General features: G+C 42.2%; 1 protein-coding gene across 4 annotated transcripts in view; it reads left to right on the top strand.

The window, feature by feature from the left end:
- Window positions 1-14,286, top strand: part of P4HA2 (prolyl 4-hydroxylase subunit alpha 2) — a 274,459-nt gene that overhangs the window by 169,615 nt on the left and 90,558 nt on the right. For all 4 annotated transcript variants that reach the window (XM_069652510.1, XM_069652508.1, XM_069652512.1 and 1 more), the window contains exon 8: window positions 5,160-5,336. In XM_069652510.1, the coding sequence (XP_069508611.1) occupies window positions 5,160-5,336 (177 nt within the window). The remainder of the gene's footprint in view (window positions 1-5,159; window positions 5,337-14,286) is intronic.

Below are 14,286 nucleotides of genomic sequence, written 5' to 3'. Positions count from 1 at the left end.
TTAATCAACTATTTTCAATTTAAGACAACAATTTATCAAAAGGTTTACATATAAAACACAGTATATTGTAAAACATGCAATCATAAGACCCTACAGATCACACCAAATGTCAAAACCATCAATTCTAATGCTAATAGTTACATTTGGGTTTTGCATAAGGCAATGAACAAGTATGACAATCACTGATCCAAATAACAGATCTCATTAGGAATCTAACTATTTTAGTAGATTTAAGGCTCACAGAAAGTTAATTGTGGCCAGTCTTATACTCGTACAGTTGGTAGTGGAAATAGCAAGCCATCTATGCTCATGTCTCATCTGGCTAAAGTAGGGCAAATGTTTACTAAAGTGACTTTGTCTTAAGTTCATAAGTTCAGGACAGTCCACAATAACATGCTCCAAAGTTTCAATAGTTGTTGCATTATTGCAAAAACGGCATCCTGAAGATTCCCGCGGGATTTCTTTCCTACGGGCTTGAATTTCACGGGTAGGACATAAATTAAAACGCATACGCAACAAAGCATTCCTAACGGCAGGAGAAGGAGATATGCATAAGTAGAAGGCCATGTCTCTATAACGCTTTGCCGAAAACACAGATGGATCAAAATCTTTATACTGCAAACACAGATTTCTTGTGTCAATCCAATCCATCATGTAGAGTTTTTTCTTAGCTCTATCCGGATCAGTGACAAGGGTTTCATTGGAATGTTCCTAAACTAAAGGGGGCCAGCCATATATCAGTCAGGTACTGCCACTAATGGGAGCAGCCCTGCCCGAACTTCTAGGCCAGGTCCCCTCTGCACGGAAACACAAGCAACCCCAGAAATGTTTCGGCCTTGTTGGCCTCCTTAGTGAGGTGCAGCTTGGTTCCCTATGGCGCAGCGAGCAAGGGACCCAAGTCTGGGCATAACCTCTCTCACATAGGGAGACAAACTGAAACCAAAAAAATGATGGGTAGAAGGTTTTGAATTAATCTGAACCACTGGCATTGCTCTGGGTAACCTTCCACACCACTGTTTATTAGCCCGTCTGTGCCATTGCAAAATGGGTCCATTCATATGTAAATTAGTCTGGTACTGCGTCATAGGGAACCAAGCTTCACCTCACTGATGAGGCCTAACAAGGCCGAAAAATGTCTGGGGTTGCTTGTGTTTCCGTGCAGAGGGGACCTGGCCTAGCAGTTCAGGAAGGGCTGCTCCCATTGGTTGCAGTACCCGACTGATTTGCATATGGCTGGACCCCTTTTGCATTGGCACAGACAGTGGCGTATTTAGGCTTTCTGCTGCCCTAGGCCCAAAAGGGTACAGGAGCCCCTCCCAACCCCCAAACTTGACTCCACTGCTGCCAGACTCTGACACCAGATTCCGCCCCTACAACAAACTCAATCTGTGTCTTCCAAACTACAAGCCTTCACCCCCATTTTGGCTCTATAACATTATAAGGACGTTTTAAGGTTGCAGGGCTTAGAACATTAGTGCTTCCTCTCTATCAATTCAATCCTATCATCTTATATGTTATGTTAGTTGTGTGTTTTCAGATCCCTGCTGCCCAAGATTTGGAGAAGGCAGTGCTCTACAGTTGAGTGCACTAGAGGTAATTGTTAAGGCTAATTGTCTACTTTCGGTGAGGTCTGAAAACCATCTTTTAGAGGAAGCAATAAGAACATAAGTTGTCTGCCAACTGAACACAAGTGAGAGAAGGTTAGAACGAGGAATTCTAGTTGCAATGCCCATATCAGGTCTCTCTCACAAAATGCCTGCTGTCACTCTGAGAAGCTCCTAGACTGGTCTGTAATAATATGAATGCAACATAACTAAATATCTACATCTGGTCTTGTCAAATGGCAAAGTTTACATATGAAATATTTGCAAGTGGCACTGGCACATCTTATAAAAATGTTGAATAAAAAGAACTCCACCCCCTTCTCATGGTTTCAGGCCCGATTTTAGCAGGGGCAAAATGGAATTAAGGCAAGTTTCTTGCCTGAGCCGATTACCGCCAATCCCTCGGGTTGGAATACCATTAGAATATGGCAAAATTACAAGTGAAGTTTGTAAACTCTGCCTGGGCATAAAAACCCCAGTATAGTAAAGACAGTTGGAAGAGGTTCTTGGATTCTTTGGCTGTACATTCTCCTAGTGAAGTAATTGATAAGGGCGACCCTGAATAAGGCATGTGTGGGAAGCAACAGCATTCCATGTATCTGCAAAATGCAGGCACCTTTTTTTAACAAATGAAGTGGTACTTACTGTTTACATCATTGCTGTTTGTGCAATTGTTCAAGATACCCAACACTCCAAGAGTAAAATTGAGCAATGGATCGGGCGTTCCAGCACAGTATTACCGTTGTTGGTGTGTTTAGGCTATGGGTCTTGCTAGCTTGTGTTTAAGGAAATTTCAAATGTTTGTAAACTCTGTATAGTTGGACTTCGCAATGCATAGGAACATTTTGAGATTTGTGGGTATAGATGCAAATGTCCTGCTGTTGTTTGAAGTACTGTTTTACAGTAAAAGTCCTACCTTGTATTTAAAATATAATTCATGTAAAGATTACTTATAAACATCAGTTATGCATTGTGTGACATAGTTTGCAGTTGGTTCTCCTGGTAGTACTGAGAGTACAGCAGAATGTCACCAAAGAAATATGATAAACCCAGCACAGATGCCATTTGCCTGCTTAGCACTGAGCAACTTCTATAAAGATGGCTGATTGGATGTCTTTACAGGACACCTTTACAGCTGTGAACAGTGTGTACTTTTGGCACCCCGTTTTTGTTCTTACCCTTCTGTGGCTTTTGGTATCCTTTCATAGGTTTCTTGATGCACTTGCGCATTCAGATTTACTGTTTGCCATTTTAAGTTCTCTATGATCTATTTCATGCTTGCAGCTTTTGGGCGGCCACAGACCTTGGAAATGTTGGGCCGGGGAGGGAAATGAGTGCTTGCTTCTCAACACCATTGTAGTGCCACCTGTGGGAACTCTCCGCTTGACCTCAAGCATAGGAATGCATTTAAAATCATACATCATTTATAACCTTTACTTTTCGGAAATGATTTAAAAAAAATGCATGTTGTGCATTTGAATATAAAGGTGATTGCTTAACACAGTTTATGTATGCAGTGATTAGAAAGAACTCCATCAATAATGTGATGTGGAACCAATAACCCTCAATGGGGTTTGGCTGTTTTGCATATTAAAGAGCATTTTGGGAACATAAGAATGATCAAATAAATGTATATCTGTGAGAGTTGTCTGACTGAATCACTAAATACCTAAAGAATGCTGCATTTGGTAAGCCTTTTCTTTTTAAAATTCTCCTTAACAATATAGCTTTTGTAAATATCTAGCATATATACAAGTTTGGTCATCAAAAGCTTTAGCTGTCAAAGTGGAAAGACTGCTCACAGCTCATAATTACTGGCAGTGTTGTGGATCAGCCAGACCGAGAGAAACAAAGTTGTCTATATATTTATTTTAAATGACAACCAGTAAATTAAAAATAAACTGTAGTAAAATGCAGCTCTTCTGGCAATCTGCCGCCCTAAGCCTGGGCATAGTGTGCCTTCTAAATACGTCTATGACACGGACGGGCTAAAAAACGGTGGTGCGGACGGTTGCCCAGAGCAGTGCCAGTGGTACAGATTAATTCAAAACCTTCCACCCATCACTTTTCTGGTTATTGAATGATCTCAGACTACGATCACATTGCCCATTGTTTTTAGAGGTTTGGTAGAAATGCTATTCCATACATGGCGCTCCCTTCATATTAGTTGCATCGAATTTTTGCAAAACTAACTACTTTATCAATTGGCGTAAATGAAGTAATGTAAATTTGGTCTACTTTTTGTGCTAAACTGAAATCTGGAATCATTTTGCAATCCATGGGAGATGTCATCTTTGAGTAAACCTAAAATATTACTGTACACGCACGATTGCATTAATCCTATATCTCGAAGACCATTATAATCGTTTTACCCACCACCTTGAATAATTCCTCCAGGATCCTATTCGACTTACTTAGATTGACATACTTTTATTCACAGATGAATAAATAGGCTGTCTTCCCAAAATATACATTTTTCAGTCATGACTCATCTTATGGCATTTTGTGATCTGTTTACAGAAAACCTTCGTTGTAGTATTCACAGATGTAGCACTATTCCTTTATTCCAGGACTTGAAGGATTTGGTTCTTCCCATCGATGTGCGACACCTCCAGCCCCATGTAATTGTTGCATTTGAGCTAGTGTGCTCATTTCTCCAATTACCTGTATTGTAATCCTTTTGTTTTATGTACGGAATGTTGCTGGCCTTTTTTGTTGTTGAAAAGGTGATTCGCTAGAGTGCATTTATAGTACGCAACTTGAGTACTGAATGCCCAAAATATGTGAATGACGGTTGAGCAACATGATCTAAAGGTAAGAGCTGAAATGCGCCCAGTCACTAATGCTGAGGAATAATGCCCTTCTAAATGGTCCCCATGGATGGGGATAGCTGTGCTATGTAAATGTGCTCACAAATGTTTATTTCGCACTTCTTTCAAATATTTGCTGATGACTGTCCTATTTAGTTACTAGTTATATTTGTGGTTTTCCAAATCCATATGTAATAGTATAACCAACTATTGTTTTTCAAAAGGGTGTGGTGTATGCATGGGTGGTGTGCAGCGATTGAGGATTCGGTGTGATTTGCTACAGTTTTGAACGTGTTGACTCGTATAAACTGAAGGGGATTATCTAACGTTGGTTGTTTTCTACTCTTACCCTCCTTCATCTATGGTCTCGGCACCAAGAAACCACACTGCAATGTATATGTGCTTTAGAAATGGAAATGGCAATAATACAGACCATACATTCATACATTATGTAAAGTAGTGTCTTTGGATAGATCCCATTGTAGGTGGAGAGAACTCCAGTGAAACGCTTCACTCACACCAACAAGAGTTTTATTTTTGCTTGCTGAAATGTGTTCTGGCAAAGACTTAAAGCATTGTATAGGTGTGATGCAATACATTTCGAGGCAGGATTAGTAATGTGTATATATCCCAGATATGTATGGTATCGCGTCTGGATATTAATTTGTACTTTAGTAGTTCAAAATCAGGAATGACGTGGATTTCTTTTTCTGCTTCTTTTTTTGTTAAACTTTTCCCTGTTTAGACGCCCAAGAGAGAGAAGAGGCTCTTCTGCAGATATCACAATGGGAACAAGAATCCTGAGCTGCTTATTTCTCCTGTAAAAGAGCAGGACGAATGGGACAGTCCTCGTATCGTCCGGTACATTGATGTGCTCTCTGATGAAGAAATAGAGATGATTAAAACACTTGCACTGCCAAAGGTGAGTGCGATCTTGTGTATCTTTGCTGGAATGCCATAGCCAATGCATTTCCAGGGAATTCATAGGACATGTTTCTTTAAAGATTAATTTTGTTGGCATTCTGGCCTACAGTCCAATGCCCAGTTGTTATCCTGTGCAGAAAATATGCCCAATCTAGCGATTTAGATACTTTGCAGCACAGTATATTTCTGTGCAGAAAAAACTAAATTCCTAGTGCCTGCAATATTTATTAAACATAAATAAAGAATAGTCCATTTTTCACAACAAAAAAATGTGCGTTGCCAATTCCATGTACGTAAAACATACAAAATTGCATCCATTTCAAGACCAAGTAAACGATAATTTGCAAAGGCAGAATTGAGTGTGGTGTGTCCTTTGATGAACTAATCAGGCCTGGAAAATTGCTTGCAAGGAGGGAGTGTGAACCTTTAATGCACTTGCTGCAGATTAATTTGTTGTATATAAAGGTGTTTGTTATGTGCTTTGCGATAGGAGAGCACATGAACACATCGAGGGCAGAACAGAATGGTTGCCTACAGATTGTTCTGTAGTCAGTAATTAACCTGAAGTCCTGTTCCAAGCAGAGCCATAACTGACGCTTTCACACAAAAACATGTGTGATACTAATCACTGCCCTCTCCCACAGTTGCACTAAGCATCCTCTTAATCTCCAGACTTCCCTCCAGCCCACATTTTACTGACACATTTTTATTTTCTTTAACCTCGATATTATTGTGCTTTGTATTACCCCATATGAAGCAGCGGTAACTACCTGAGCGATATAGACCTTAGCGCCGACGTTACTCTGCCGTTCAACTTTTTTGAGAATGAGAGCATTGCCTACCCTCTATGACTTAAAATGTTACAACTTTCATCAAATTTCAGTACATAAGTACTAATTCTAATTCCTAGGTCTTAAATTCCTTTACTATTTTCAATCCTTAAACCATCAATATCAACCTTGGGACTGTAAACCCTTCTTATGTCTCTGCAAATTACATACCATGATCTTGGTTTTACAAACATTCAGCTTTAGTCTCTTGTCCTTCACTAGATTTTTAAAGGTTACTTATTGGCGCTGGGGGCCCGTTGGTGTCTTAGACAAAAGAATTGCATCATCGGCGAAAAAAGTGGTAATCTCTGGCCACCTAAAACCAGGGTGTCTGCATTGAGATTGGCACTAGCTGTAATCAGGTCATTTAATATACAGGGAGAATTACAGGGGGGCCAGACAACACCCCATCTAACTCCCACATTGATCTCAAAGGGTGTGGTGTATCCAGTGCCATGGCCTGTTCTAATATTAGTACAGTCGTCTCTATGCAGCACCCTAATCGCATTTGCCAGGACAGCAGGGATTACCAAAGTTTCCAATAACAGCCAAAGTCAAGAAGCGAGACCAAGTCAAAGTCTGTTTGTAAGTCTACGAATGCTAATTACATTTTCTTTTTTTTTTTATTACAAAAAATGTATACAGGATAATGTCAAGATGAAATACTTGCTCAATGGTTGAAATCCCTTTTCTGAACCCAACTTGCAATGGAGGTAAATTATGGGTAAAGCACTATTCTTCCTGCCTAATCTGCAGCACTTTGGCAAAGATTTTCCCTAGTGAATCTAATAACAAATTTGGATAATAGTTTGGCGGTAAATTTGTGTTGTCCCTTCTTATGAATCAGGATTAAAATGGCACCTTGTCAGCTGTGAGGCACAGTATTTGCAATTATCAGTTCATTAAAGAGTTTGGTCAAGAGGAGGATCCAAATGGGAGGCTCTTCACTAAAGACATCAGCTGGTATAAAGTCTGGCCTGAGTGCCTTTCCAGCACTTTGGGCGCTTAATGCCATTTCCATCATCAAGGGTGAAAAATGATTGATGTGATCCGCAGTTCCATCTACATCAAAATGGCTCTATTTGGAGGAATTACCCCCATCTGATTCATCTCTATATAGAGTGCCAATATATTTTGTTCAGCAATGTCAATGGTGTTATCACCAACCCCTAACCCCCTCTTCACAACGGCCAAAACCTTTATTATTCTTTAGATTGGAGACCCCTATTCAGATTGTGCTGCGATTGTCTTGTATACTCCTTTTTTCCTAGCTGGCAGATCTTTATAGGCTATTCTTAAGTAAGTTACAGCATGCCTGTCTGTCCCCAGATTGTTTTTGTTTCTTTGAACTGAGCCTTTTTAGCCACCCTGCACTCTTTATCATACTAGGTCTTATTGTTGTTGTTTGCATATCCATACGTGCATGGCTCACTGTGCATTTGGATTGCTTCATCAGGCCTCTCATAAAATTAGATTGTATTAGTTTGGAAGGAGCTATTTGAATAGTCATGCAATATAAGAAGCAGGGAACTATATAGTAGTGCTGTGTCCTGTCTAACATTCAGATTGGACTCTTAATTGATAGTTCACCATTAACCTCTTCCAGCATTACCCCTTCCAGAAGTCTGTTATTAGGTTTAGATGGGGTGCACAATAAAAGGTCATGGTCAGTTTCAACCTTTAGTTCCACCCTAAAACTGGAGACCTATCTCCATGCATCTACCTAGACTAGGATGTAGTTGATTAGGGAGGATTTAGAATTTGCCCTATAGGTTGCACTTGTTGGGGGTGAGAATCTCCCGGCAGCCTACTGTTACAGGCCATAAGACCCACTGAATATAACAATGTTTCCATCCATTTAGCATAACGATGGGGGTTACCGGGGGTGCTAGCACAGAGCAGGGGAATTCCCCCTCACCCCCCCCCCCCCAAGTTGTATCTGCTATAGAGGGTTGCAGTTGCATGGAAAAATCACCAGCGATCAACATGAAATCCCCCCAATGTTTATGGTTGTAGACCAATGCCAGCAGGTTCCGCTCAAATTTTTTGGTTTCTGTCGGTCAGATCTCAGGCATTCACACACACAAGGACTTCGATTGTCAGGGAGTTTCACTCTTAACACAAACATATCCGGGGATTCCTTTTTGATCTGGGCATATTTTACATTTAATGAACTGTTCACTCAGATTAATGAATTCCTTTGTGTCCCCCACCGCCCCCCTCCTAGGCCCCTTCAGGGCTGGACTATTGAATAATCCGAAATCCTCCAAAATAATTGACTCCATCGCCCACGTTTCCTGCATACCTACAATGTCAGATTTTTGACAAACTCCAGCCACTTTAAACCATCCCATGTATTCCTCGGCCCCTGGATATTCCAAGAGAGTAGTGAAACCTCTGTGTTATTCTTATTAGCAGGGTAACCCAAACGTGTTTTTATATTGAGCTTGGGAGAGTTGTTCAACCTAGCCTATTGCTGTTTTAAATTCCTGCACTAGCATACTAATGGTACCACTTAGTTGACTACATTTCAAACATTCCTCCCCACAAGCCTCAGTAGCCCCCTATCAAAACATACCATTTTATATACACATATCCTTTGACGTTATCGTGGAGTTTCCCTTTTCCTCCATGACAGAGGATGGGCTATCATAAAGTTTTGTCAGTCCACTCCCCTCTTCATCTGTAGTTGGATTAACTGGATGCTCACTCAGTTTTTCTTGCTTGTCCAAGTATTGTTACAGGGGATAGTAGGGTGGGTGTCATGGTGTGTGTTCACCATCACCGAAAAGTTACAGCCTGCCTCCTGGGGCAGTCGTCTTTGTAGCTCGCAAATGGACGTTGGTAAGGACTCCTTCGTTATATGGACTGCAGGACGAGTGCTCCACTGTCCTCAGGTTTTTGCTATTTTCTGAAGAGTGTTCATTGCCCCTAATATATAATAAAACCTCTATCTCATCGATGAGGTGTTGGGCCTTCAATAAGGCAGGTGTGGAGAAGGTGGATTTCTTTTTTTGGAGGTGGGGGGGCTGGATGATCTACGGGGCTACCTTCCTTTTGGTCGTGGTGGAAATTGCCTAGAGACGTGGGTTACCCTGTCACTGAGGCATGTCCGACTGGCTGATGTGACTTAACACAAGTGACTAGGGCTGCACCCTACAATTTGATGTAACAATGACAGCCAGATATTGCCCTCTTGCCCATAGGCATGGTTAAAGGAGTTGGGGTGTGGGGTGGTGATGCCATGAGTATTGCCGGTCTTCAAAGTACAGGCAAGCAGGGTGTACAACCAACAGATCACAAGATAATACAAAGAAAAGCAATCGCATTGAGACACATCCTGTCAAGCATCACACAAGATATTATGAGCAACATTGGCTTGATAGACTCCAGGGTAGTATTACTTAAACAAATATGCCGGAGAGAGTGAATGCAGTTGGGTGGTAGTAGGACGATATCCTTTCAGAGTTTCAAAGATCAAGTTCAAGCAAGGGAGGGGGCATTCCCAGTTTACCCACTCTTTTTCACCTTCTCTACTCTTCCGCTCCCACTTCACCTTTCAGTCAAAAGCTGCAAGAAGTGTCACACTATAGTGCTGTGCTGAGCTGCTGAAGGGTCACACTGCTGATCTGCTCCCACACGCTCTTCACTGCTCACAAATTTTAGCGGTCTTGGCTATGCAGGCTTTGCCACAAATGCACAGACATCAGGCTCTTGAATGGGGGGGCGTGGCTTACTCTTCCTGCTCCCAACTGCCTGCCCCCTTTGGCACACGGGCATAGTTTTTGAGCGGCAAATGATTTCTGGGCAATGACTGAGAGATGCTTGACTGCAATCTGAAAAATAGCATTTAGAGAAACGTCATGTTTGATTATCTAACTTTCTTTTCAAGAGCATCCTCATAATTCTGAACGTGGCAGATATCTGGCTCATTTTGCTGCAATGGCAGTTCTTTAATATGGACTTCATCCCTCCATGACTGAGCGGTAGAAATAAGATCTGGTCCCTTCCTCTCCAAGCTTAGTGTATACGTGTGCTGTTTGTGAAGGGTCTGTTCCCACCCTCTGGTTGTTTACCAATGATCTGAAACCCCTGTCCTCATTGCTTCCTTTTCCTTCCAAACCTGTGCTGACGACAACAAGATTACTTTTAGACTTCGAGGTGTTTGCTTGGTTTCAGGCCATGTCTTCACCCGTCTCATAATCATCCACGACTGAATGATTGACCAGTGTATTTCTGAATATTTCCCAAACTGAATGATATACATCGGCCCCTCCATCTTGCCCTTCAACCATTCACTTAGCCACATACAACGGGCACTTCCACCCCAGCTCTTGCCACATTAGCTAAAAGCCTGGGTGTTCTTTTTTTATGGCATCACTTGCCTTTGTCCCAAAGATGCAACATCTGTTTGAAAGAATCACATCACCAACTCCATATAGTGAAGCGCATATTCCAACTCCTCAACATGCCCCACACTGTTGAGGTGAGTAGAGCTATGATTTTCCAGTGGGTGGATTACTGTAGTAGCCTCCACATGGCGCTCAGCGTGTGCTTTATCCACAAGATCTTAATCATTCAAATTAAGGTTGCAAGGCTGATCGTAGGGCTGAGACCCAGAGACCTTTATTACCCCGGCTATCAAATTGCTTCATTGGCTATGTATGAATACATGGGTCACATTCTAACTCCTCTGTATTACCCTTCGATTTTATTTGCATGCTAGCCCCAATTGCTTCAAACTAAATTCCTTAAAGACTTTTGAGATCTGCATGCCCATCTCCACTGGCTCTGCTAGAAAAGGAAGGTTGGAGGCAGAACATTGGACAACACTAGTGCAGCCTTGTGGCACAATCTAATGAACTTCCTCATAGCTGAACAAACTAGCTGCTGTTCAGAAGGACTGAAGGCATTCTTATAAAAAACAAAAAGCTTTTGCCTCCTGTCTCCCATTATTGACAGAATGACAGCCCGTGTTTTGCTGATGTCCTGTATTGGTTAAAGCACTGAGTATGCCTCACTTGGAATTATCACCCTACGAATCTCTCTTGCAACCCCAAAGACTATCCTACTAAATGTAAAATCGCTTAACTCCTGGCATAAAAAGGGGCCCTTTTTGCATGCTGACGTATTGCTCCAATGTACTGTAGTATGCAATTGCACTACCATATTTTAGACTCTAATCGCATTAGCAGTTCCAAGCATATCCTATGCCAATCTAGTGCCCTCGCTCTCTCTCCCGATGTCCTCCCCTCTCTCACACTCTACTCGTCTGCTTATCTCAGCCTCTTCCTCAGTCCATGCTTGAATGCGAGAGCAGGGCAGACCTTCCCACCTCTTCTGAGTGCATCCTGGCATTTGAGGGAAGGAGTGATTGAGTGGAGGAGGGAGCTCTAGCTGTCTGAAGAGGCTTTAGTAATTGTTTGAGGTGTGAGATGAGAGATCAGAAGCCTTGCTGACTTTTAGAAAAGAGGCAATGGGAAAGGTTGCTAGGGCTTAGATCTTAAACCTCAAAAAATCGAGACCGGCCTTTAGCATAAAGATAAGACCATATTTTGAAAGTGGCTGCCAACACAAAAGTAGGACTACACTTGCATTGCTCAGAGTGTGCGGTCAAATATAAGATGCTCTCCAATGTGTAACTCCATAGCTTAGGCAGCAGTCACATACATTGCAATGCTAATTAAGATCATCTTAGCTAAAAGAAGCCAATATATCCCAACTGCAAGGCATACCATTAAAGTGGCCGTGAATGTAATTAAATTGAACATTATGGTGTCCAGTTTTTCAGGGAGACGTGCAGGCAGGGATCCACTTGTCGTTGTTCTCATCAGGGTTGTGGCAGGGGTCCTCCTGCACTGACTCCTCTCCATTGCACTTCTCACCGACAGTTGGTGAAACTGTTTATGGTGACTGCAGTGACCGCTTTTCTCTTGAAGGAGGCGTTAGGTTTTGCTGTGCTTTTGTTCCATGGTTAAGAGTGTACTTGGCGAATCGGCAACAGAGACTTCTTCCAAGGTGGGTACCTGCCTGATATTTGGAGGCCTATGTTGGCATTGCATGTGCCCTGCAAGAATGGCACATTTTCCATATTGAAGGGGAGGAGCTAGAGGGGGGCGACACCCTTGGCTACCATCTGTTTTGAAGTCTGACTAGAAAGTTCTTTGTCTCTTTCAGGGCTTCTGCAGAATGATGCAAAGGTACCCTGGTGTCAATAAGCGGCTCTGTGATGCATGAATTGTTTGGGCTGGTGTAAGAGTTATGTAGGAAGAGCTATGTGATGAGCACCTTTTGTCTGCCCTGTCTAGTGAATTCTTTCATTCTTCCCCTATTGCTCGGTGCTCTATGGTGTATGGCTGAGTAGAGGTCAGGGCTTCCGTGTATGTTGGTGTGGGGGAAAAGGCTGCTTTTTAGTTTAGGGGTTGGAGGAGGAGTTGTAGATTGTTGCCTTAAAAGTAAAGTGACTAGTCGTCCAGGATTTGTTTTCACGGTTCCATTTCTTTTAACTGCCAAAGGGTGTTGTTGCAGAGCTGTTCAGGAACTTGGGGCTTGGCTAAGTGTCTCACATTGCCAGCGTATCCACAGAGTCAAAGGCTCAGCTGAGCTCAATGAAAGCCTAGTAAATGTTACCTCCATGCCCCACCGCGTGTTTATTTATTGTAAGACCTGTTTGTTTGTTACTAGTCAATCTCCGACACTGTACCGAATAAGTGATAGAATGCCAGCACCAACAGACGCGTAGAAGGGAGATGGGTTACACACTGGGTCCCGCATCTCCTTCATTGATGATAGAGCTATAATTGCACTCTGCCAGCTAGAGCAATGTTGCTGCCCTGAACTATTTTATTAAAGGCTGGTATTAGCAAAGAGACCCTGCTAACTTCCTCAGCTCTAATGAGATTAATAGGCAGCAGTCAGGTCCTCAGTCCTTGCCAGCAGTTTGATAACGAAATGCAGCTACGACTTCTAATTACTCGCCGGAGAGGGCAGAATCTCGGGTGCAGCATCCTGACCAAACAATGTACCATTAATTTGATAGAATTCTCCATGTTTTCGAACCTGGTGTAGTTTGCTGCAATGACGATGGCCCTTGCGGCTTTTTAAGCTGAAGTGCTTATTTTTTTTTCATTTGAAGTTATAAAGAAAACTTCAACTGTTGTCAGTCTGCCACCTGGAAAGTGGGTTACGCTATGACCACATTTTGGTATTTTGTAGCTAGATCCGCCATGTGACACTGAGTGGCATTGCTGGTGCCATTTCTAATGCAGCTTAAGGGCAAAAAATCACTATGGTAAATGAGCCACATTGCTGAAGCTGGCATGTTGTAACCATCTGGGTATATAAAGGGGGTTGTCATGTTAGTCCTTCTGTTTCTGTGATCATTGCCTACATTATGGTCCTATTTTCATGGTGTTGGCCTGTCCCAGTTTTAGGTTCTGAACACCTATTACTCTTAACCCTCCCTCATTACGTACACTAAAAATATATTCATCAGAGCTCAGGTGTTGTAGGAATTGGGGTAGGTTTTGAGACATGTTTTTTTTGTATCATTAGAATTCATAGATACCAACGCCACATCTCGTATAGTCCGTAAACACTGAGCTACCCTTTGCAGGCAAAAAAACAAGGTAACTTAATTTTTGCAACGTGGGTGTTTGTATTCTCTGTAGTAATGATTTAAAGTTACATGGTGCAAAACGATGTTCTATTGTAACAGACGCATGTTTATTAGTGCTTCGGTTATTTTTAGAAAGTAGAGCACATTTTTTGCCTTTTTTAGTTCAGGCTATTAGGTGGCACTGAAAGCGCTACCTTTAAGATGAAATTCTTGTCATTAACATACGAACTTTAAATATGGGCTTTGAATAAGGTTCTCTAATGCTGTTCCAATTTAGATGACATTTGAGGGGGGATACACCGTTGTTGGGTTATTGAATCCCTCCCATTCCCTGCCCCTAGCCATGCTAATCCCTAAAACTAATCCCACCCATTCCTGACCATCTCGGAAGTCTTGAGCTCTTTCAGCTCTTCCATGGAGGCAGCCATCTTGGATGACTGTCTCTAAGGAAGCTCTCTGGAAATGAGCGGCCATCTTTGAATGGGAAAGATGCCATGCAT

This window comes from Ambystoma mexicanum, chromosome 3p (genome assembly GCF_040938575.1).
Source record: "Ambystoma mexicanum isolate Mex_15411 chromosome 3p, UKY_AmexF1_1, whole genome shotgun sequence".
NCBI lineage: Eukaryota > Metazoa > Chordata > Amphibia > Caudata > Ambystomatidae > Ambystoma > Ambystoma mexicanum.
Note: the sequence above shows the minus strand (reverse complement) of the source record. Positions and strands in the feature narration are given on the sequence as shown.